The following is a 26655-nucleotide window of genomic DNA, read 5'->3' as shown; positions in this document are numbered from 1 at the left end:
TCTTGGAAACAAGAAGCGTAATCCCTCTCTATCCTGCTTAATCCCTTACAAGCAAATGAGTCAGCCGGGGAGAGAGAGTGTGTAGGAATGTGAAGAAGGAAATTAGGAAGGGAGGGATTGGAGAGTGAATCAGGATGTGTCTGTGAGTAAATGTCCTTTCACATTCACATTCTTTCAAACGTCATTCTATCACAAAACTCCTTTAGGCTTTCAGTTATTGATTCATCATCATCACACAACACGTGCAATCAGTGATTCTCACTGATCACACTCACTCTGTGATTTAGATGTAATCATTCCTCTCTGTATACAGAACACCTCTCTCTCTCTGACCCCCTCACACACATTAAACGTCTGATGATTCCACACTGAAAGTGACAGTGAAAGTGACGTGACATACGGCCAAGTATGGTGACCCATACTCGGAATTCGTGCTCTGCATTTATCCCATCCAAAGTGCACACACACACTGTGAACACACACCCGGACCATGCTCAAGGGCACCTCAGTCGTGGTATTTTGGGTGGAGAGAGCGCTGGACATTCGCTCCACCCACCTACAATCCCTGCCAGCCTGAGACTCGAACCCGAACCCGTTCTCGAACGGGTCGAACCCACAACCCGACTCGAACCCGCAACCTTTGGATTACGAGTCCGAATCTCTAACCATTAGGCCACGACTTCCCCCACATGAATACATTCTGCATCACATACGCACACATACATGGGATGTAATCCTAACAGCGGAGCGAATGACACAGTCACACTTGTTTTTTTGTTTAGTTTTTTAATCACACTACACTGTGTTTTCACATTATACCTTTTAAATAAAGCTGTGCATGGCATATCTCAGTAACTAAAGTTTTGGGCAAACTTTTCAATTGCATAAATGCTTGTTTTAGTAATTTTAGATTTGCATCGTGTGTAAAAAAAAGAAAAAAAGAAAAGTGATTTGAAGAGCAAAAATTTATATTTTAATAATTTAATAATCAAAGTAGTTAACAAAAATATATATAATTCTGTCTTTATTCTTGTTTGTTATTTTAAAGAATTTATGACTTTATTGTTCTTATTTTTTTGGCTTTACAATGAAAGTCCAATATTGTTTGTCAATCTACAGTGGAGATCAAAATTAGAGAACAACCTAAAATTCCCTTAATTTCAAGGTCACTGCTTAGTCCTGTTTGAAGTTATCTTAACAGGAGTACAATGGCAGTTTTTTAAGCATATATAAATAAATGATTTTTATTCCGAAGCACAGTATGAAAAATTTAAATGAGATATTTGTAAAGGAATCCCTCTGATAAAAATGAGAGAACACTTGCAGATACATACAAGTTATTGGTGTTAATTTGGCACCCGGTTCTAATTTCCTTAATTATCTAACAAACCCTATTTAACTGTCAGCATTCTTCCAATTTTCTCTGAGATTGTAAGATGACGGGCCGACCTAAGGTGACTGATGAAAGCTAAAGGGATGACCCTCTCAGCCATTGCAAGAGAAACTGGTCATTCCAAATTTCTGATTTCTTGAATATTGCAGATTTACAATGACTCTAATTCATTCAAGACCCCCAAAAAGGCTGGTCGTCCAAGTAAGATGAATGCATGAGAGGACAGAATAATGCAGAGACTTTCAATGTGGAATCGGTTCAACACTGCAGCTGGAATTGCTTGCCAGTTCATTTGTTAGACCAATATAAATGCAATCTAAAACCCATTGACCCCAGCACCAAATGATTCACAAAAATAATTTGCAAGCAAACTTTTTGACAAAGTTTTGGAAAAGTTATTGTTGTTGTAATAACGGCCTAGTAAAATACTGAAGATGACAATCTCAATTCCCAATCATTGTTTTATTGCCATCCATCTGAATTACGAGTCGGTAAACAATTGGAAAAGACAGTATTCTTCAAAAAAAACAACACAGAAACTTCTTACATACTTGCACACACATACATTCATACACAGGTTAATATGCACACCTTGGCTCAGCATAGAAAAACTGATGTGGAAGTACATCCTTACCTTCCTGAACCCAAAGTACAACATGAACCATGGTATTCATGCAACATCTCAAACGTTAATGGTTGTAAACATCAACAGCCTTTCGTCATTACAGTTTTCATGATTACGTTTAGTAACATACAATCACACGCAAGCATCAAAATCCTGATCTCTGATCCTTGGAAATCGGTTTTGTGACCATTTATTCAAACCCACTGTCCTTCTGGTGCTCTGAACGTGAAATACCCTGCAGATTATCCACATCGCTCAGATTATGTGTGTTGTAGCCAGATCTAACCATCAAATAAATAAAACAATGTCAATAAAAGAAATAATGTATTAGGCTGTTTAGCTTTAAAACGTGAGACTCAACTCGAAGCTATTGTTGGGTACAGAGACGTAATGACACAAGTCCATAACACTGTCAGAGGCACTTTTCAGAATACTTCACAAAAAATAACTGATTTTAACATTGAATACTACAGTGCTTGCGTATGTCAAGTAACCTTTCTGCAATAACTGCTTAATTTAACAACAGCAATATGGAGAAAATACATCAAGGCCCAATTAGATCAGCATGCAAATGTTGTTGTGGTTGATTAAAGAGCAAGATCTTCAACGTCTTCTTCCAGTGTGCCAGTGACATTCATTAAAAAAAATTGCCGACGGATAGTCAGATATGCAGAGGAAAGCTGAAACTATTCTAACCGTTTTCTGAAATAAAGACCTGAAGATTTTCAGAAAACTGACCACAAAAATACTTCACTTCCCAGAAAGAAGAGTGCATCAAAACAAAACTGCTGTGCGAGTGCATAGAGAAAGAACAAAAAATGTGTTGACCTCAGCTTTGTGTCAACCATTTCAATACGAAGTTCAATTTGGCTGTACAAAGAGCTTGTAAACAAAGAAGCAGGTCACCGCCCCTGCACAATTGGTTATGAAAGCTCTAAATGGATCAGAAGTCAACATTAAAAGTTAAAAGCCTGCATTTTGTGTTTTTTTCTTGGACATTCATTAATAAGGCGCACATGTTTTTTTGATTTATGCGAACAGATTCATGATTTAGGTCCAAGGCAGTTTGCTGTTTGCACTGAATGATAGAACAAGATCAGGAAAAATAATGTAGTAGTTTACTTCAAAGACAGAGGTAGATGACCATTATTTCGGATGTCTTACAGTACACTTATGAACTTCATATGTCATCAATGAACAGTTGACACTGGATCGACCAGTATGTGCTTGGAGGGAGAGGTGATCATGACATGCTGTTCTTGAATGTCATTCATTCTGAGCCAACAAAGCATGGGCTCTTTAATAAAAGAACACTGAGCTGGAGCACATAAAAACCTTGATAATGGCTTTCTGAGTGAGGAAGACACAAAAATGTAAAGAATAAATGTTAATAACTGCAAAACCAAAGATGGACTTGCACATAAACTGGACTGTTTGAGCGTAAGAGCTCAGATTCCAATGGAATCACCCTCCACGGCCATGCGATCCAGGCATGGAACATGATTGGCTCCTCCCACTTTCTGTCTTGAACACTTTGATTGGCTGGTCTGTTTGTCAGTCATTCCACTGCCTTACCAGATGGGTTTGGAGAGATGTGTTCATTACGTGATCTTCTCATGCTGGATTTGATAGTAGCATGCCTGAGTGAGGAAGAGGAGAATTTCAGAACAGCAACTGGTACACATACTCATTTCACACTGTATATTTGTAAACCCTGAGATAACATACTTATTTGCATATTTATGAGGTTAATTACTTTAAATGGCTGAGTACATGACAATACAATATGTTAGTAGCATTTTTATCACTTAAATCTTAAATCACTCCAATTAAGACATTATTTACTGTTTCTCTTAGTGGTAAACACATCGCATAAAAGTTGCTGCAACTGGATGAAGCAAATGAATACTTAATGTTCAATACTGATATTTAATGCAATCAATATTTAATGAAATTAGCCTTGAGGCAGTTTATTATTGGCTGTCTGTCTAAACTTTTACATTCTAAAGTGTGGTCACATTTACCGATGTTTGACTAATTTTTGTATTTTGATATAGATCCATGTAATCTGGATTTTTGTGAATATTTCCCCACGCAGGTTTTGCAACGGGTTCAAATTGGCCACATAGATTTTACTGTGTTGACCAACAGAAAGCTTCTTAGTTTAAAAATATCTTCTGTGTGAGCTGTGCTTCATACTTCACTACACTATTGGCAATACACTATTGTACACCCCTCACATTTTTGTAAATATTTTATTATATCTTTTCATGTGACAACACTGAAGAAATGACACTTTGCTACAATGTAAAGTAGTGAGTGTACAGCTTGTATAACAGTGTAAATTTGCTATCCCCTTAAAATAACTCAACACACCATTAGCCATTAATGTCTAAACCGCTGGCCACAAAAGTGAGTCCAAATTGGGCCCAATTAGCCATTTTCTCTCCCCGGTGTCTTGTGACTCGTTAGTGTTACAAGTGTTATGCCGCGCACTGCATCAAATTGGTCTGCCTAGCTGTCGTCCCAGAAGGTAGTCCCTTCTAAAGATGATGCCCAAGAAAGCCCGCAAACAGTTTGCTGAAGACAAGCAGACTAAGGACATGGATTACTGGAGCCATGTCCTGTGGTCTGATGAGCCCAAGATAAACTTATTTGGTTCAGATGGTGTCAAGCATGTGTGGTGGCAACCAAGTGAGGAGTACAAAGACAAGTGTGTCTTGCCTACAGTCAAGCATGGTGGTGGGAGTGTCATGGTCTGGGGCTGCATGAGTGCTGCCGGCACAGGGGAGCTACAGTTCATTGAGGGAACCATGAATGCCAACATGTACTGTGACATACTGAAGCAGAGACTGGGCCGCAGGGCAGTATTCCAACATGATAACGACCCCAAACACACCTCCAAGATGACCACTGCCTTGCTAAAGAAGCTGAGGGTAAAGGTGACAGACTGGCCAAGCATGTCTCCAGACCTAAACCCTATTGAGCATCTGTGGGGCATCCTCAAATGGAAGATGGAGGTGCGCAAGGTCTCTAACATCCACCAGCTCCATGATGTCGTCGTGGAGGAGTGGAAGAGGACTCCAGTGGCAACCTGTGAAGCTCTGGTGAACTCCATGCCAAAGAGGGTTAAGGCAGTGCTGGAAAATAATGGTGGCCACACAAAATATTGACACTTTGGGCCCAATTTGGACATTTTCACTTAGGGGTGTACTCACTTTTGTGGCCAGCGGTTTAGACATTAATGGCTGTGTGTTGAGTTATTTTGAGGGGACAGCAAATTTACACTGTTATACAAGCTGTACACTCACTACTTTACATTGTAGCAAAGTGTCATTTCTTCAGTGTTGTCACATGAAAAGATATAATCAAATATTTACAAAAATGTGAGGGGTGTACTCACTTCTGTGAGATACTGTATACACGCGCGCACACACACACACGTCAAGATTTGAAGTGGATCAAAACCTTTCATCAAAGTTGTCCTAAATCCTATAACCAAAATGCGTTCTTGTCTTGGGACAACTTTTTTTTATATACATGCATGTGTGTATTTATATATACTATAATATACACATATAAAATATACACAGTGCACACACATATACTATGTAAACAAAAACTTTTTTGTGAAAAACCCTTATACACTATACCTTGAGTGTGGTGAACATGATGCCATGCTCTCCATGTTGTACACATGGATCCATTAGATCCTCGATGAGGCTGACCTCTGACCCCAGATTCCTTATCCTGTAGAGAACAACAGTTATGTCAACTAAAGCATGTGTTTTTTTAAACAACGTTACTTTCTGTGCTAAAGCATATGAGATAAAAAGAAACATTAATAATAAGAAGAAAAGTTTCTTCAGCACCAAATCAGCATATTAGAATGATTTCTGATGGATCACATGACACTGAAGACTGGAGTAATGATGCTGAAAATTCAGCTTAGCATCACACAAATAAATTCCATTTTAAAATATATTCAAATGAAAAACAGTCATTTTAAATTGTAATAATGTGAAATTATATTACAGTTTTTACTATATTTTTGATCAAATAAATGCAGCCTTGGCATCCATGACAGTCTTCTTTCAAAAACATTAAAAAACTCTAGGTAGTGAACTGAAAGGTAGTGTACATACATACATACAACAGGGCCTTAGAAACCTTGTGATCTCATCCTTACCGTGCACGCAGAACAACAAAGAGGAAGACAGGAAACAGGTCATCCATAGACCACAAGAAATCCTGTTTCAGAAGTGCAAGTACTTCCTGGGTTATCTCCTCGAAGGTCAGTTGGATGACCTGAAGCTTGTCTGAGGGGGTGAAAGTTGTGCTGTTGAAATAAAAAGAGAACAACCTTAAAACAATTTACCAGAGAAAAATTACAAACGTTATTAGCCAGAAATTGTTGTAAATCTCCAACCTTATTTGTTGTAAAGTCTCAACTGCTGAGGCAAAGCAGGTGTCCTTAGTGCTCAAAAGAACCTACACACCCACAAAATACCTCCATGAATATTGCTTCATGATCCACAGTCTTATTTCCACTAATATAATCAGCATATTGCCTTCAAAGAGCAATACAGATTTATGAGACTTTCTAAAAGAAACTTTTAGAGTCTATAGAAGGACTTATTTAACTACCTGTTGTTTTTCTCCATGTACTGTAACAGTCACAGGCCAGAATTTCCTATGAAAACAGGTATTAGTGGCAGTAAGAAGGATAATCAAATCTACTGAATGAGCTGGGTGTCAGACTCACTGTTGCACCCCGAGGAAGGCGAGCAGCGCCAGGTCTGGCTGTTTGTTGAGTCGGAGCACACAATCCCAGTACACATCATCCTCCTTCTCTTTCTCTAGAGCATAGAGAGTGAAGAGAGGAGGATAGAGCCGGGGCAACAGCACCGGCAGGAGGAGAGCAGAGCTGCTGACCACACACCTGCCATACACACACACACACACACACACACACGACAATACATCAGGTAACTGCTAAAAATGACGTGTTAAAGACAACAGCTGATAAAAACACAGACAAATCAGTCTGAATTTATGAAGAAAATAATTATGAGATAAAAAGACAATGATAAATGAAAAAAAGTAAAAATTTTCATAATTCGGACTTTTTATGTCTTCATTTTTTTTTCAATTTAAACATTTGATCTCATAATTATGATTTACTATGTCAATTTCAGTTAATTATGACAATCTAAAAAAAATTGTTGATTTGAACTTTTTCTCATTATTATGATTTAATGTCAATTCCAATTTATCTCATGATTATGACTTAATCTCATAATTTTGTTCTTCAATTTAAAGTTTTTATCTCATAATTGTCAATGTCAAATTACTTCATAATGATTTAGTATCTCATATTTTGTCAATTTGAACCTGATCTCATAATTATGCTGTCATAATATCAATTTATCTCATAATTAAGATTTAATGTCAGAATTTTGTCAATTCAAAACTTTTATCTCATAATTTAGCTTTTTTATGTCCTAATTATGATTTACCAAAGCATGAAAGATCATGCTTTTTTTTCTTATGTGGTGGAACTTCCATAGGTTACGATTAAAAAGAGAAAATAATAAAATCAGTAAAGTACTTTTAATTTATAAACTCACTAGATTATCAAAAATAGGTATAATCTTGTGGTGTTTTAATATATAAACAATTTTTGTTTAATTTCACTCTATGATATTATCCATAGATAGCAACTGTATAAAATAAAAGTACTCATACTGTAATATCAAGGTTTGGTCAAACCACACAACCCTTAGTGTGCTATTTATTATTTTTCTCAACAGTGAGACATCTTACGTACCCAGGTTTAGGAGACTCCAGCCGCTTCCCAGCAGGGTCTGAACTACCTTTCTCTTTTGGGGGGTCGGCCAGTGAACCTCCTTCCTCTGGTAGATCAGGAAAGAGGAATCTAAACACAAACACATATATAAATATTCATGGAAACAATGTTTAAAACAGACTTTGTTTTTAGTCTGACTGACACACTTACCTGACAAGCTGGAAGATGCGGCTGAGATAGGACTTAATCTCATTGACAGCCTGGGGCAGTAATCTGCGGTTGGCCCCAACACCAACGTACGTCATACGGTACACCGAAACCAAAGTCTCTACCAGCCGACCCAAAGGATGCAGTGGGGTATCACATGCCTGGGGTCAAACATCAGGAGTCAGTGACATATTATAGGGACAAAATAGACTGGAATGACAGAGACAATATTATGTTTGTAAATAAGGTTGGCAGTGTTAGTTCATTGAAGACCTAGAGCAATGCATACCTTGACAAGGTACCGACGCATTGTGTGATACACCTCTAACGTCACAGGACCAACATGCTGAGGAATGAACTCAAGACTCTCCAGCATTTTGTGATGAGAGCGACTCAGTAACTCTGGACTGAAATACACACATTCAGCTTTACATTCAGCTATACATTTTAACATTACACATTTAATATTCATGTTCCAAAACTTTGGGAGACTCCTAGATAAAAAAAATAAGCACATCTAAATAAGTAGATCAAAGGTAGAACTGCAGATACTTCACAGAAAAGGCAATCCCAAAATGCACTTGAACAAGGTTTTCATCCAAGATGGTAAAGATGAGGAAAAAATTGTTTAGAAATATATTTTTTTTATATTTATTTGTTAGAAATTATTTGGTTTGTGTGGAACCTCATTTCCACCAAATAAGAAAAAAATGCCTTGGTAAATCATAATTATGACAATAAATGTGATAATTGTAAGAATAAAAAGTCAGAATTATGACACAAAAAGTGACTTTTTATATTTTATTTCTGTAACTCTTATGTTACTATTTATTCTATGTACAGAGACTTGAAAAAAGCATTTTACTTCGTTGACCTTTTATCTTATAATTTAAACATTTTATCTAACAAATGAAACTTTTTATCTCATAACTGACAAAAAGTTTAAATTGTAACAAAAAAGTTATCATCAATTATTTTTGTGACAATTTTGACTCATCTCAATTATAATTTAGGATCTCATAATTTCGACTGTGTCATAATTAATTTAAAGCTGCAGTCCATAAGTTTTGCCTCTTTGTCGCCATCTATGTTTGAAAACCTGGAACTGCAGTTACTCGCGGAATTATCTTGCTTGCGTGGGTTGTACTCTGGCACAGCTCCAGCGCGGATGAATCTAATGATTTGAGGAGTATGTGTAGCTGTCAGTCACCGCGCCGGTGTGGATATTAACTGTACTTCGCAATCACAGATTAGTCTACGTCTTGGAATATATGACCCAAATAAGAATTTTCACCGGATATTGTCATCTGAACAAGTAATAAGTCAGTCACGTTTGTTCTGACCAACTGAGGAAAAAAGCATTACAATAAATCACGCTTCCAATGGTGATTAAATCTAACGATCGGTTAGCTCATATCACACCAAACCGTGCAAATTATTATTATTGTTATACTTTATTCTCAAATTAGCAACATCAGCATTGCGTAACTATGGGTATAATGTATATTAACGTGTAGATTTCAATTTCTGTACAGTTTAATCTAATTGTTATACCATTCAAATTTCATATTAAGAAATCCTTTTAACCCAAAAAGCAAACTATGCTCCCTTCGAACAGTTTTTTTTTCATCTTGTGTAATCCCAGGCTATCTGTAATCAGAAGCACATTTAAAACTGGAATATAATATAATTTCATTCACGTGCTTCATAAACACATAATCCTTTCTGGATTACAATCCGCCATCAAAATGATACATTTAATTATTCCAGCTGCTGTGAGAAAAGGCTAAACGATCTGCCACCTGCAGGATCCTCACATGCGATAGCCTACTAGCCGGGACATCTTCTTTATGTTTACAGACGTGACATAATGACACAGCAGCATGCTGGAATTTCCCACGAAAACCTACCTGTACCTCTCAAATTAGAAAACATTATTATAAGATAATCGTTGTGAATCGGGCTAAAGTAACGCGATAGTTTTGAACACCGGCTGGTTATGTACTTGCTCAAATATTGATTTGGTTTCATTTTTAACCCCAAAAAAGTTACAGACTGCAGCTTTAAAGAATTTTCTCACGTGGCAGAAATGGGCTTCTTATATTTGCACCCATCAAGTTCCAAAAAACCCCACAAAAATACAAAACAAACCAAAACAAAAAAAACTAATCAGAAGAAGTACTCTCCATTTATCAATTAACAAGTTTATCGAAATCAGGCATTACCTTATTGGGATTAATTATATAAATTATTTTTTGTGATATGAACCATTACAGTAGTATAACATTACTTTTACTGTAATTTCAGAATTTGGTCAAACCACCCACCCCTAGTATGATGTGTATTATTTCCTGGGCTTTCCTGTTGCTCAAATAGTAGAGCATGGCGCTAGCAACGCCAAGGTCATGGGTTTGATTCCCAGGGAAAGCAAGAGCTGATAAAATGTAAAAACTGTAACTTGAATGCAATGCAAGTCACTTTGGATAAAAGCGTCTGCTAAATGCATAAATGTAAATTATTTTTCTGCTTATTAGAGTAGCAATTTGTTAGCTTGGCATCATGTTAACATCAGATTCTGCTGTAATACTCTGTGAGTGTCAGGGGAGTTTCCCATGCACTAGTATGAGCAATGAGGCACAGTAAGGTTTTTGAACTGGTCTAATCTGCAATGTGTGTGTGTTTAAGTGTACCTGTCTCTCTGCTGTCTCCTGTTAGCAGTGAGCGCTATGGCGATGTTGTCCCACGCTGTAGTGGTTTGTCCCTGTCCGGAAGAATCACAACCTAGCCTGTTCCAGCACTCCAAAAACACAGCCTTCCACTTTTCTTCGGAGTGAACCGCTAACCTGCCTAGTTTACTGCAATCGCACAAACACATCGGTTCCCCATCAACATTGATAATAACGCTTAAAATTGAATTGTGCTACAGAGATCAACGCACACTCTTACAGTGCATGAGCCTTCTCCTTGTCTAAGTCGTAGAGGCTGGGTTTGTAGTAAGAACCTGACATCTTTAGGCCAGTTCCCCAAACCCCACTAAAAGAGCCTTCAATGTAGTCTCCATTCGGCATGGTCAACACGCCCTGCAGAAAGAGATGATAACAGGCTTGTTCGTGTGAACATACTCTACCACTTCAAAAATGGCTGTTGATAAGATTTTTAATATTAGACATTTGCCATATTATTTTAAAAAGTCATTTATTTTTGTGATGGTAAAGCTGAATTTTCAGCAGTCATTGCTCCAGTCTTTAGTGTCACATGATCTTTCAGAAATCATTGCAATATACTGAAAATATAACAAATAACTTATTGTCAAAGCTGGCAACAGTTGTGCTGACTGCTGAGTAATATTTTCGAGGAAACCGTGATACTTATTTTCAGAATTCAACTTTTAAAGCATTATTCCAAACAGAAAAAATTTGTAACATTTTTAAATGTCTTTACTGTCACTATTAATCGGTTTAATGTGCTCTTGATGAAAAAATGTTAACTTTAAAAAAATAAAATAGCCTTACTGACCCCAAAATTTTGAAATCTAGTGTAGATGTGTGTGCATGCTAAAGTGTGTGTTTGTGAGCAGTAGCACCTTTCCATTTAGAGTCCAGTCTTCTGAAAACTCCCCTTCAAATGTAGTGTCATCTTCAGAAAGTAACACCCCCGTTCCCTTGGAGAGAAACAAATAACAATTCAAATAATTCATCTGAAGTTTTTCTTTCTTCGTTCTTTAAAAGCAAAGTCTGTGTATCAGGTTTTATCATTTTTGTAGAATCAAAAGCACCTCAAAGACAATAAAACCTAATGTGAGGAGAATAAAAAAGAAGCTACATTTTCTTTAGTTCAGTTTGCAAAAAATTCTTATTTGAATTATTTTTATTATGTAGTAAATGTTTTATAAAAGCAATAAGGCACAAGAGGCCATGAGATATTGTGAATATAGTCATAATACAGCATGGTGTCACATACTTATACTGCTAAATAAAACCAAATGTGTGCATGTCAATCTCACCATCATTTTGTTGTTATTGAAAGCACCTTCATAGTACAGGCCGAACTGCGTAACAACAACTCCGTTCCCTTGACGCTGATCATCCAGCCACATGCCCATGTACTTCTCCCCTCTGACACAAAACACAGTTAGTATAGTGCAAGTGCACATTTGCACACACACTTTCATTTCAACATTTCAAGGCAAAGAAGTGCTGTAATCATTTTGTGAATTCCCTTGTCTATTTGCATACCTGGTGATGTCATCAAAAACTCCATAGCCAGATTTTTTGTCATGCTGCCACTGGCCGATGAAGACACTGGGGGAAGTGGAGTTCAGCTTCCCACTACGCAGCATCCCGTGACCATGACGCATGTTATCTTGAAACGAGCCCTCGTATATTTCACCAGAGGCATATCTGAACACAAACACACACAGTCAGTTAATGACATCAACTCACACCAATTTTTGGGTCAGTAAGGATTTAATTTTTTCTTTCTTTAAATAAATACTTTTATTGAGCAATGATGCATCAAAATTGACAGTATAGACATTTCTAATGTTGCAAAAGATAGCCATTTCAAATAAATGCAGATCTTTTTAACTTTCTATTCATCTCAGAATCCTGATAAAAATGTATCATGGTTTACATAAAACAACTTTTTTTCAACTGTAATAATAAGAATGGATACATCAATATTAAATAAAAATATTAGAATGATTTCTATAGGATCTTGTGACACTGAAGACTGGAGTACTAAAAATTGAACTGAAAAACTGAAAATTCAGATTTGTATCACAAGAATAAATGATGTTTTAAAAATTATTAAAATTGAATACAGTTATTTTAAATTGTGCCAATATTTCACATTATTACTGTTTTTACTTGAGGAAATAAATGCAACCTTGGTGAGCATTAAGACATCCTACAAAACCTTTTCTAAAACATTTTTAAAAAATCTGAATGGTATTGCACATACAGAAATACATGTATCCATTACAGAAAAATAATATACAAAAATAAACACACAACCACAAACCTGAATGTTCCAAAGCCGTGCATCTTGCCATCCTTCCACTGCCCTTGGTAATGATCACAGCTGTTCAGGTTTTTATTAGGCACAACGTAATCTCCAAAACTGCAAAGAAAACAGTAGTTAAAATATTTCCAGAAATAGAAAGGAGGACACGTCAGAGTAATATTCAGAAAAAAATGTTGCCACTAACCCATCTTCAAAGCCGTTCTTGAATGTCCCTGTATATATTCGACCATCAGGCCATTTGACCACACCCCTAGAACACAGACATAGCCAATCATCATCTTACCAGGTTTTAAGAAGTCTTTCACACCCACAATTCTCTTTCCTACCGTCCATGGGGTTTCCCTGACACCCATCGGCCCTCATGCGTGGCCTCCTTGAGTCGGCTGTCTTTGTAGAATGTGTATGATGCTGTCCTTGAAATGGGCGGATCTGCTCTCTGTGTTACTCCTGTAGAAGGAGGTATCCCATCATGCCCCAGTCCAGTAAGTGCCTGCTCCACCGCTTGGTTTATAGAACGCAGCCACTTTGCCTAGGAATCAGGACATCACTGTTTAACTATCTATACAGGTTTCTGTAAATCATCATTTTGAGTCAAGTCAGGTATACCTTCTCAGCTGGGGACGATGCCAGCAGAGTGAAACTCTCTTCAGGTGAAGTCACTTTTAAACCATATCTGCAGAGAACCATGCAAACGTCATAACTCTTCATAACACTTCATAATTATATAAAGCTAATAAACACGACTGGCACACTCACAGGCCTGTGTTCTCCTCAGAAATAGGCTCCACCCACAATGTACCCAATGGGAAGACGTGATGAGTGGAAAACTAGGAGGGGTTAAAAAAAGAAATGCAACTAATGCAAGAAAAGCATACAGAAAATAAATCCTCTAGGATTGTACACAATTCTGTCCACTCTTGATTACTGATGCACAATATATCAGTACCAGTTATCAGCAGATAGGAGATCTATTTATATATGCTGTATATATTTTAAATATTTCATTTCATTTAGATTACCTTTACCTCACATAAATCTAAAAAAAAAGAAAGAATCTTTAAAAACACAAATAACACTGCTAAAATATAACCTATGGCAAAAGTAAATAATAAATTATTACAATTATTACTTTTCTATTTGAATATATTTTAAAATGCAATTTATTGTTCCTTCAAAATACATTTCAAGAAACATTTACTATTATCATAACAGTTGAATATGGGTGTGCTGCTTAATATTTTTGTGAAATTGCTAAATTTTTTATGAGTAGAAAGTTTCAAAATTACATTTATTTGAAAAAATATATATAATGTGTGTGTGTGCGCGTATATATATATATATATATATATATATATATATATATATATATATATATATATATATATATATATATATATATATATATATATATATATATATATATATATATATAACAATGTAGAGGTATTTATTGCCACTTTTGATTAATTTAATGCATTTTTGCTTAATAAAAAAAATCTTAAAAAACTGATCCCAAAGACTGAATGGCACTGTACGCTATAATGCCTAAATTTACTCAAAGCATTTAAAGGAGTGCAAAGAATTAATAATAATGATGGTGAAAAGTTTGTTGCTATATAATATTTGTCAAAAACTTAACACAAGTGCGTCTCAAGCATAAACCAACTGTCAATTGGTTTACAGTGTTTGTAGGTTGTCGACTACTATTTTAAAATATAAAATGTTGAACATATGGTTCTTTTCCGAAGCACATTTTTGCTCTTTTCGAATGGAAAGGGATAATGCTGATGAAACGAAAAACAGACAAATACACGCACAGTAAAAGGTATGAAGGAAAAACAACAGGGAGGGAAATAATGGATTATCATCTCAAATACTCACTGGCACATTCACTTAGACGAGACTCGGCATTAAACAGAATCACTACTGTTCAACATAAAACCATCCAGCACAACATGCCCCTTACTACAATCAGGTATATATCTTTTACAAAGGGTTTGCAAGCAGGAAGCCTTGGAATGTACCCAACCAGATGTACTGTCATCTTTCTATGCTTTTATACCACACAGGAACAAGAAAGGCAGAGTCTAAATGAAACCTTACAGGAATTTCTGTCAAAAACTAGAGGTTCAAACTGAGCTATTACAGATACTATGTCATGTTAATTGATTAGATTCTTTAAAGGAATATTCAGAGTAAAATACAACTTAAATTATTTTGACAGCATCTGTAGCCACAGAAAATCATTTTGACACATCCATCAGTCTGTCCAGTAATGCATTTCAAATGTAAGCCTATGGAGAGATTGCACAGCACAACAAAAAGATTCAAATATGAAACAGTCGCACTGATGCAAAAGTGTAATAACATGATGTAACTGACGTAACTATGAGTAAAGTACTTTTTAGTGGAGAATATCTTCACCCAGAAGAATTAAGTAAGAAACACACAACCAAAAATTCATCCACCTTGAAATGTAGTCTCATTTCAAAGTGACTTGCAACAGGGTTATTATAGTTAACTAAAACTAAAACCATTTGAACCTTTAAACAAAACTTGCCAAGGCAACATTTCTCAATTTAATTTAGTTTAACTTGATGTGGTAAAATAGCTCAAACTGAAATAAAAATTAATCAAGCAATGTAGGCATATAAAAAAAAAATACTAAAAATGAAAACTCAAAAAAACAATGCTACTAAAGCTTTATCTAAAATTAAAATGAAAACAGAAAAATAAAAAACTAACTCAAAATATGCTATAATGAAATTATAAATATATAAATATACTAAAATGTCACTGATTAACGTACACATTTCTTTTTGTTTTTTTATTGTAAGATGTGTCAAAATACATTTCTGAATTAATCAGATACCCCAAGCTTTAAATAAAAGTTTAATTTAGTGCTATCAAACGATTAATTGTGATTTTAAATAATTGAAAAAGTTTTTGTTTGCATAATATATGTGTGTTCTGTGTATATTTATTACATATATATATAAATACACACACATACAGTATATATTTAGAAAATATTTACATGTCTATTTATGTTCATATAATTTGTATTATAAATAAATATATTTAATATATAAACATAACATACTGAATGTGTGTGTATTTATATATACATAATAAATATACACAGTACACATACATATATTATCTAAACAAAAACTTTTATTTTGGATGCGATTAATCGCGATTAATTATTTGGCAGCACTAGTTTTATTTAATCTAAGAATATTCCTTTAACAACAGCACTGGACAAACACTACAGCTGTAGGGTGCATCCTTGGGCACTAGGGGACAGTATGCTATGGAGGAAACTCTTCATTCGTACAGCCCATACTTACAAGACTCTTATAGGGGACCATGCCCTACCAAAACAAAGATAAACATCACTAAAACATCAGTCATTGGAAACAGATTGTTAGTTTGGCCCTGTAAACGAATAAAAAACTGAAGTGAAAGCATTGTGTAAGGAGAGAAGGATGAGATTAACAGAAAAGGCAGAGATAAAGCAGAAATGATACTGAAATGGCGGTGAAACTAAAGTATAAAAAGAAGGGCAAACCTGTGCATGAACCAGGGCATCGTTGAAAAGGATGAACCAGTTGACAGAAAAACGGCCTGCGTTCTGAAGAGTCAAAGCCTTATTACTGCTCTCACAGATCAGCCGCCGAGACGCTTTACGAAGAGAGTCCTGAAAGAAGAGGAGAACTCTTGATTACCAGCCTAACTTCATCCACGTTCTAGCTCTACTCCACAAGTGCACTGAAATAAAACCATTTGCTCAGCAGGAAGAGCACCTGGCTGTCTTGTGCGCATTAAACTGACTGGCATTTGACAGGTAAAGTGGCCTGACAGCAGCAGGGTGACTCACGGTCATCTTTCCAGGAAAGCTCTTCCAGAAGTGGAGCGTGTACTCTGCTTCCTTCCTCCTCCTCTTCAGATGAAGAGCCATGGATTCATATTTTGAGCAGGCATCTTGCAGCTTCTGATAATCCACAGAACTCTGTCACACACATACAGCAGTGAGATTTTATGTAATGATGGTGTATTGAGGAAAAAAAAAGTCAGTGGACAATAAAGCCAGACCTGTTATTATAGCATACAATTACACTTTTTGTTAAACACACATACACACAAAAACAGAATAACCCAAAATAAGCAATAAATAATTAAGAAAATAAATAAAATAAAATAAGCAATAAATATATAAGCAATAAGTAAGCAATATACAAATAAGCAAAAAATAAATAAGAAAACAAAAATATTGAAAACAATAAATAAATAACCAATAAATATAAGCAAAAAAAGTTATTCATTTAATATATATATATATATATATATATATATATATATATATATATATATATATATATATATATATATATATATATATTTGAATTTTGTATGTACAAACTATTTTTTTATATGTGTGAATAACCAAAAGAGTAACCCAACAAATCTGAATAAGCAAAAAATACATAAACATCGAAAAAATATATAATTCCTTAAAACAATAAAAAAATGGAGACGCTTTAATATAGGGACCAATTCTCACTATTAACTAGTATTATTAACATATTGACTGTTTATTGGTACTTATAAAGCATGACCATATTCTATACCCCTAATCCTACCCAATACCTAAACTTAACAACTACCTTACTAACTATTAATAAGCAGCAAATTAGGAATTTACTGAGGCAAAAGTCGTAGTTAATTGGTTTGTTAATGAAGAGAATTTGACCTTAAAATAAAGTGTGACCAAAAAAATTATTAGTATTTTAATAGGTACTTTCTGTGTTATGAAAAATGTTATTAGTGAGTACTCACCACCTCGTAGCAGGTAGCCAGTTTGAGCAGCAGTCGTCCATATTCATGCAGGTGTTTTATGGGCAGGTAAAAGAGATGCGCCAGAACATCCGCTAAGGGCAAACCCTCTTCAGAACACTCAGACAACTTCTGAACAACCTCGGCCCCTTTGCCATACACATCGCTTCAAACAGAGTCAGACAGAGAGTCTTCATTTATATGGTAATAGAATTCAATCTGTAATTATGTAAATATGAAATAGCACATAATTCCCTCGCAATGCTTTCATATATGTTATTACTCTAGAGTTTTGCGGCCAATGTGGAATCCTAGGACAGCAAAGACTTGAGAAAGCATTAGGGACAGGGTCTAACCCACACATATACTACTTACTGACAAGGTTTGACAAGTGCTTGAAATCCTCCCATGACTAAGAGATCACCAACCGCAGAACAGTACCTGTACGACACATTTAGAAAAATAAGGACATTATTACAACTAGGAAAATGAGCTGACTTGAGAAGGAGGGTACAACATTTTTGAGCAATAAATTCCCATGACTTTTACAATAATTCTTTATTATCGAAACAATTTATCCATATAAGTGATGACTGTATAGAGATTGCAGCCACGAAGAGAAATTTCTGGTTAATGACACGAATTTATTGACAACACAAATTTCCATGAATTTTAAGCTTCTCATTGTAATTACTCAAAAAACAAAATCTCCTTGCTATTTCCAGGTTTTCCAGAACGTCACACCCTCAGAACTTCATCCCACTAAGAAAACTGCCTGAAAGATATCAGATTCAGATATCAGTCTCTGACTTTTAAAAAAGAGGGTAACACCTTAAAAGAAATCTCAAGGCTGCGGTTGAACATACGATTATTTTGAACAACTTAAAGAACCAGCTGAGGTTCTGTCTGATTAAATTCATTTGAAGATTTTCAAGTATACAGTAGAAGTGTAAAATCTAACATCTTTAAATTGAGGAATACAGCAAGTTACAATAATCTGATTTTAACTGTGTTCATCTAGTTGGTCTTAACTAGCTCTCTGGCTGAACACGTCATAAACATTGGTATTCAAACATGGCTGATTATTAAATGTTCTAATGTCTCTGACATCACAACCACGATGACTTCTAAATGACTCATTTATGCAGCCATGCTGATGTTCCAATAAATGGCCCAGATGGGCTAGGAGGGGAAGTTTTGTGAGCATTGTGAACTTTAGAACATGTCTACACAGTACACTTAAAAGAGAATTTAAATTCTGTTTTGCATGACATGTTCTCTTTAATCAGCATGGAGTAAGAAACAACAAGCAACATGAGGTCATCACCAAAGTAACCACTTCATGCCTTCAGTTTCTTTAATTGTGTGTGTGGCGTGCTGAATGCTTACTCTGAATATGTGTCCAGGAACAGATGTGCATCATCAAGAATAACAAGACCTTGGATATCACGCGAACGCCGCAGGAAGGAGGTTAGAGAGGCCGAGTTTTGACCCGTGAGCTGAGACAGCCGGCCCAATCGTCCAATCAGATTCTGCAGAAGCCCTGCAGAGGACTGACCGAGGGCGGAGCTTAGGGAATCTAAGAGTTAAAAAAATTATAATAATAATAATAATAATGTGAGAACTAAAAATCCCAAATAATTAATTAGACACACAATAATTTTTTGTTTAGAGCCTCATTTCTGTATAACAGGACAATCTTTCTAATAATTCTAAACACAAAAATACTTAAGTATGATTATATTATATTATATATACTATTGCTTACCAGTGTTAGGTTAGTATCACATATATATTATTATAGCTGTTGATATTTTGAATTAGATTTTATTTTTATACTTACACTTTAATTTTATTTTAAAAATGTAGTCATTTTGTTGTGGTTTTGCCATTTTTATATTTCAATATAGTATTTATTAATTTTATTTTATTTAGTTATTTTAGATTTTGAAGTTTATGCTTTTAACATTTATTTTATTTCAATTATAAAAAGTTTGTATTTGTACAGTTTTAGTTTTAGTTTCAGTTATCAATAATAACCCTGTTGCATACATTAAGAACTCTAAATGATTCAGCTGTTTCACTTCCACTAGTCTTGCTACAGAATTACACCATACTTGTACAGCTCGTTCAGGGCTGTAATGAAATTATGCTAATGACAGTCTAAATCAGAGTGCAAAACAAGTTATCACACACTGTCATACCCAGTTTGAGCAGTGGCTGGAGCAGAAGACTATTGATATTGCTGAGTTTACAGTAATATTTCCTCTCTGCGGCCGCCAGCTCATGCAGACTGGCAATAAAACCCATTATATTACGATCCGTCAGCGCCGCACATGTCTGTCCTCCTGCGCACACACTGCTTACATAGCCCAACTACCACAAACACAAAATGAAAAGTGTCATTACAAGTCATATAAATAACACAGCATCAATGTACAGGATTCAGAGCACAGTAGTATTCAACATTATCTAGTAATGACTGAGTAATGTTTATTATACAACAGAAATTTGAAATAATAATAATAATGATGATGATGTTAATGATGCAAAAGGCTTGCTCACATTCATACAAAAGGGCAGCAACACCGGTTGCTGTGTGTACTCTCCTGTCTGCTCCTCATCCTCAGTTTGCTCCATCACTTCTTTCACCTGCTTCCCACTGTAGTACAGGATTGGCTGGATACAATCTCCATCAGCCAATAAGAGAGTGTGTTGTTGCCCCGCCCCAATATCCCACACACGAATCCCATCTGACAGCTGCGCAAAGACAAAAGAGGACAAACAAAGCAAACCAGTCATGCATCGGTATGTTGTCAACACAAATTTGGGCAATAGCCAGGGCCTTAAAGGAATAGTTCACCCAAAAATGAAAATTCTGTCATTAATTACTCACCCTCATGTCATTTCAAACCGTATGACATTAGTTCATCTTCAGAACACAAATTAAGATATTTTTGATGAATTCCAAGAGCTTTCTGACCCTCCATAGACAGCAAGGGTACTACCACGATCAAGGCACAGAAACGGACTGTAATAAAGACATCGATAAAATATCAGTGGTTCAACCGTAATTTTATGCCGTGAGAATAATTTGTGCACAAAAAAACCCCAAAAAAACAAAATCACGACTTTTATTCAACAATTCTTCTCCCACGAGTTGTCGTCTTATTCTTTCCTCTGCACGTGAACAAGGCACAGTGCATGTGTGTTTTGCGTCAATAGTTGAATAAAGTCATTATTTTTCTTTGCGCACAAAAAGTATTCTCGTAGCTTCATAAAACTATAGTAGAACCACTGATGTCACATGGACTATTTTAACGATGTCCTTACTACGTTTCTGTGCCTTGAACGTGGTAGTATTGTTGCTGTCTATGCAGGGACAGAAAGCTCTCGGATTTCATCAAAAATAAATATCTTAATTTGTGTTCCGAAGATGAACGAAGGTCTTACCTCTTATGGGTTTGGAACAACATGAGGGTGAGTAATTAATGACAGAATTTTCATTTTTGGGTGAACGATCTCTTTAGTCCACAGTGGATCACTGATGACTCGATTTACTATAACATGATTATGTGATTGCACATTAAAATGTCATTGATACTGTATATCAATAACATCATAACCAACATCCTATTGGTATGAATTGTTTTGTTTAACATTATTTTTCCTTGTCGATAATATTTATAGTGGCATCATGAAATATGTACTTGTCCTCCATTTTTAACAGCTTAAGAAACTGAAGAAACATGACAACATGAGCTGATGTTCACAGGCTGATGTTTTATTGTGCATTGTAGGGTGTTTTGTCTAGTGAATTAGAGAGCTGATCAAGACATGTACACTTAATGTCAGAAGACTCGCATTGCTTCTGGGTGTGCACAAGTGTCACAGTTTCTAACCTTGGTATAAATAAAAACTAATTAATATTAACTACACTACTGCTCAAAGGTTTGGGTTTGGTAAGATTGACGTTCACCCAGGCTGCATTTATTTGCTGAAAAATACAGTAAAAACAGTAATAATGTGAAATAATATTCCAAATGAAAAGAACTGATTTCTATTTTAATATATTTTAAAATGTAATTTATCCATGTGATGACAAAACTGCATTTTCATCAGCCATTACTCCAGTATTCAGTGTTGTTTAATATTTTTGTAAACCATGATACATGTTTTTCAGGATTGCTTGATGAATGAAAAAAGTTCAAAAATACAACATTTTATCTAAAATATAAATCTTTTGTAAAATTCTAAATATCTTTTTCACTTTTGATATATTTAATGCAACAGTGCTAATACAAATATAATAGTTTTTCAAACACTTTGGTATGATAGTGTAAAAATATATATTTATACATAGAAATATATATTTATAATTATATATAGAAAAGCTATATATTTAACTGAATTATTATTATTAAAAATAATTTTGAAATATTAGTTTTTGTTATTTTCTAGAGCATTTTAAAATTTACAACCATTTTAAACCATTTCAACAGGCAGGGTATTTTATTCTCCCTCTTGTGATATTTTTCTTCTTCATGCGTATATGTACATATACTGTACCTTGGTTAAGTGAGGAAGGGTGGTGGGGGATTCCATGTGTCCCAGCTGTCCAGAAATGTTGGAGCCCCAGGAGAACACCTGCCATACACACACACATTACAGGAGGATTATACGAATACAGACTCACCGCTCAAGAGAACAGCCACGGATATGCAGGTGAAGTGTGTCACCTGTGATTGGGAGGTCAGGGCGAGAGAGTGATGAGCACCTGCAGCTACTCTCAACACCTCTTTACCATTCAAACTCTTTACACAGGTGGGCTGCAGTCTGAAAAGAATGAGAAAGAAATCCCCACATTATTTCCTCTGTAATGCCTCTAATGAGTCTGTCCTCATTTTAGCAGAGCACATTATAATTTAAAGCCCTGGAATCTTATGTAACTCATGAGCGGTTAGGGAAGAGAGTCAGAACTGGGCCACTCTGTTGATGTGAGGATTCTGACCTGGAAAGGAGGTCTCCATGTCCAAGTTGCCCTTCCTGGCCACAACCCCAGCTCCACACTTCTGTCTGCAAAGAAGGCAGGTGGGCATCGGCCTCAGGAATGCCTCCTGGAGCGAGCGGGATGGCCCGTGCACGGGGGCGACTCGTTCGCCGCAAAAGACGTGGAGACACTGAGAGAACGGGAACAAGAAAATAAACACATTCAAAGAAATTTGGAACATCAATAACTAGAGGCAGAACACAGTCCACATCTAAACTAAGACACAAAATGACAGATCATAAGAAACTGCAACTCAAGGCAGTTTGTCCCTCATTGAATATGCATTAGTTCAGTTCTGCCATATAAACAAACAGCATAGGGAAAATTCACATGAATCATTTAACAGCACAGACACAGACCCACAGACCTTGCCAATTCAACTCTCTTGCATAACACACACACACACACACATATATATATATATATACACGGTGTGACCAGGTGCACACACAAATAAACACACACAGACTGCTGCCGTGCTGAGTTATGTTTCAGCCCCTCTGGGGTCCATCTGTCACATAGGTGGGGGTGAGGAGATGAGAAAATGTGTGTTTGTTGCAGGTAGCTGGCCACCATTGTCTTCTATGTCCTATGCATTAAGCTTCAGCTGATTTATGAACTCTGACAAACACACTAGGCTGAGGTATCCTGGACCTGGTGTCTCATGAGCAGAGAGACCTAAAATGTCCTTGCATCACAATCTCTAACTCGGCAAACTAAATGTAAATCACTTTAAATGCATGCAAATCACTAGAGCAGAAAGTTTCTGACACACTAGAGACTTGAACTTGTTTTGATTACGTATAGTAAAAGAGGGAAATATATTCATGCATCTACAACCTGTTAGTCAACTAAAAACCAGAAGGACTACTTTTCACTAAAGTTGAATCACACAGTGTTTTAACACATGACTTATATGCATATTTCTCCCCAAACACAAGCAAAAAAACTAAGAAACTGTTTTTAAATTTTTCGTTGACGTTATTTCTTGACATTTATGCACATTTTCACCCAAATTTATTGATTACTGTCATGTGGAAAAAAATATAATTCTCAAAAAAAGGAAATTTACACTATCATTCAAAATTTGGGTTAGTAAGATTTTATAATGTCTTTGAAAGTCTCACATGCTCACTAATTTTGCCTGTACTTGTTCAGAAATACAGTAAAACTAATATTGTGAAATATTATTATAATTTACAACAACTTTTGTATCTTAATATATTTTAATATATTACTGTGATCACAAAGCCATTATTCCAGTCTTCAGTGTCACATGATCCTTAAGAAATCATTCTAACATCCTGATTCGGCGGTGCTCAAGAAACATTTCTTAAAAATATCAATATTAAAAACAGTTGTGTCATTTAATATTTTTGTGGAAACCTGTGACACACTTTTTACATGATTTTTTGATGAATAGAAAGTTCAAAAGAACAGAATTCATTCAAAATAGAAATAACAAATTTGTAACTTTTTTGTAACATTAAACATTTCAGTTACACCTCATTTTAAGATGTCCTTGTTACAGTGTAATGATACAATAGGTACGGAGTAATATTGATTAACAACATGTACTTTAGGGTCTGTTTTAGCATTAGTTGCATGCTAAAGCATAACTTACTGATATTACCGTGAAAAGTACATGTAACGAGGACACTGTAAAAGTGTTACCAAAATTCTGTTCTTACTGACCACAGACTTTTGAATGGAAGTGTAAAATCACAAAATATTCAAATAAATTTTATAAATCGTTATACTGCCTTTCATTTATTCTAAATTCAATTAAAACACATTTTGTATTACCGACTTACAGTATTGCTATGTTTTTAATATAGATAATCACCACTGGCAATGATAATTACAAAAACAGGTTAAAAGGTTAAAAAACCTAAAGTGATGTGAAGTGACACGTCTGGGTGCATTACAGTTTGAGCTGAAATTGAGACATGTGTCTGTGAGATTCACCCATAAAATCTACCTCTAAATCTAAAACTTTTTACAACTGCAACTCAACACAAAAATACCTTCAGTTGTTGCGCTGGATGCCGACTCCACCTCAAACTCTGCAATGTCTGTAATCATGGCAACAGCAATATATGGGAAGTGCCATCGGCAGAAACTTGAAGAGCCATGGCAATACAACCATTACCATTAACAAACACATTACAGTATGCAAAAATTGGCTAGGCAGTGATCTGCAGGGTTTTTACTTTGAACTGAATGCACTAAGTCTTAACACACTGCACAGGATTATGATTAAACTGCGCATATTCAGCTAATAAAATAATACATTCAGCAATCATTCCTCTGGTTCTTATGCGCCTAAACAGCAGTACAGACTCTCTACACTCAGATGATTAAAAAAGCAGACCATTTTCTTTAAATATTTATGAAATTTGTCACAAAATGGAATGGAGTTGTTAGTTATTCATAGCCTCTGCAGCAGAAACACCAAGCGTGCAATGAGCAGATGGATGAGAGAGGCAAAACTTTGCAAGATGCTCATCAACTAGTCCATGCTAATGAAAACTCAAGTGTAGAGACACATGTCCATGCGGACTTACGAAGACGGTACACTGGGTGTAAGAGAAGGAGAGCATGTGTACCCTGAGAGAGCAGGCCAGGCAAGGACAGGCGACGGCTGAGCTCCGCCTCCTCCTCTCGGATGTCCCCCAGGCTGGAGCTTTTCTTACCCTGCATGGGCTCCTCCTGACGGAGTCTCTCCTCAACTCGCTCACGGCCCTCTCCTGGAACCTGGAGCACAAAAAATTTGGTCAAACACATCACAGCTGGATTGTTATGTTTCTTCCCAATAAAAGTGCCAATAAAAATGTGAAAATGACAGTAGTGTATAGAAAATGTATTGGTTTGATGTTTAAGAAAATGTAACAAACATGTAAACATACAGTATAAAAATGGAACAATACACTTACCCAGTAACCAATCACTTTTCTCAGAGAGAGAGCTTCATATGTGGACACTACACGTTCCCCCACTGCAGAGGCACAGGACACCATCAAGTTGTTCAACGCGGAACCCATTGGAGTCACAGACTGGGCGACCGGGATCAAGGGGTCAGAGGTGAAACAATCAGCACAGTCACTGGAGAGCTATGATACGAAAGATATGAGAACTAGAATTGTGCATTTAGAAGCAATTAAACAGTTTGATATATGATGGCTTGGAATAGTTGGATAGTGATGGCAGGATAGTGATTTTAACTAAAACAAAAATCTAGATATTTTTAACTATAATATTTGTTGCAGGTGAAGTTGTCAACTTCTCAAACAGGGTTTTAGAATGTTAATGTGCTAACAGTTAACTGTTTATATTAAATTTGGATATAGATACATAAATATTTACACTACTGTTTAAAAGTATGGGGTCAGTAAGTTTTTCATTAATTATACCTTTATTCTGCGAAGATGCATTAAATATTTCATCTAAATAAATAAAAATGCTAAAAAAATAAATAAATAAATTCAGTTCTCATAGCATACACTGCTGTTCCATGTTTGGGGTCAGTAAGATTTTTATTTTTTAGGCAAAAATGCATTAAATTGATTCAAAATGAGAGTAAATGTGTTTATAATGTTACAAAACCAAAAAGGAATATTGAAATAATTTATACTTGTTTTCACAAAAATATTAAGCAGCACAACTGTTTTAAACTGGAATAATAATAATAATAAGAAGAAGAAATG

The 26655-nt window shown here is 35.7% G+C and overlaps 1 protein-coding gene across 2 annotated transcripts in view; it reads right to left on the bottom strand.

The window, feature by feature from the left end:
• Nucleotides 1-1840: 1840 nt before the first annotated feature.
• The window catches only part of LOC306879563 (alsin-like), a 30248-nt gene continuing 5433 nt past the window's right edge, over nt 1841-26655 (bottom strand). For both annotated transcript variants that reach the window (XM_079432597.1, XM_079432598.1), the window contains 31 exons: nt 25885-26061; nt 25558-25705; nt 22910-23078; nt 22638-22734; nt 22468-22545; nt 20464-20658; nt 20103-20274; nt 19288-19477; nt 18274-18339; nt 17902-18064; nt 16943-17074; nt 16634-16762; nt 13816-13886; nt 13666-13732; nt 13386-13588; nt 13244-13309; nt 13057-13155; nt 12270-12434; nt 12038-12149; nt 11618-11695; nt 10981-11114; nt 10725-10889; nt 8324-8441; nt 8038-8195; nt 7849-7956; nt 6784-6960; nt 6666-6711; nt 6448-6509; nt 6208-6357; nt 5672-5768; nt 1841-3658 (listed from right to left, as the gene is read on the bottom strand). In XM_079432597.1, the coding sequence (XP_079288723.1) occupies nt 3620-3658; nt 5672-5768; nt 6208-6357; nt 6448-6509; nt 6666-6711; nt 6784-6960; nt 7849-7956; nt 8038-8195; nt 8324-8441; nt 10725-10889; nt 10981-11114; nt 11618-11695; nt 12038-12149; nt 12270-12434; nt 13057-13155; nt 13244-13309; nt 13386-13588; nt 13666-13732; nt 13816-13886; nt 16634-16762; nt 16943-17074; nt 17902-18064; nt 18274-18339; nt 19288-19477; nt 20103-20274; nt 20464-20658; nt 22468-22545; nt 22638-22734; nt 22910-23078; nt 25558-25705; nt 25885-26061 (3831 nt within the window). In that variant the 3' untranslated portion in view covers nt 1841-3619. The remainder of the gene's footprint in view (nt 3659-5671; nt 5769-6207; nt 6358-6447; nt 6510-6665; nt 6712-6783; nt 6961-7848; nt 7957-8037; nt 8196-8323; nt 8442-10724; nt 10890-10980; nt 11115-11617; nt 11696-12037; nt 12150-12269; nt 12435-13056; nt 13156-13243; nt 13310-13385; nt 13589-13665; nt 13733-13815; nt 13887-16633; nt 16763-16942; nt 17075-17901; nt 18065-18273; nt 18340-19287; nt 19478-20102; nt 20275-20463; nt 20659-22467; nt 22546-22637; nt 22735-22909; nt 23079-25557; nt 25706-25884; nt 26062-26655) is intronic.

The sequence above is a fragment of the Barbus barbus genome (assembly GCF_936440315.1).
Source record: "Barbus barbus genome assembly, chromosome: 13".
In the NCBI taxonomy this organism is placed as follows: Eukaryota; Metazoa; Chordata; class Actinopteri; order Cypriniformes; family Cyprinidae; genus Barbus; species Barbus barbus.
This window is presented reverse-complemented; position numbering and strand designations above follow the sequence as displayed.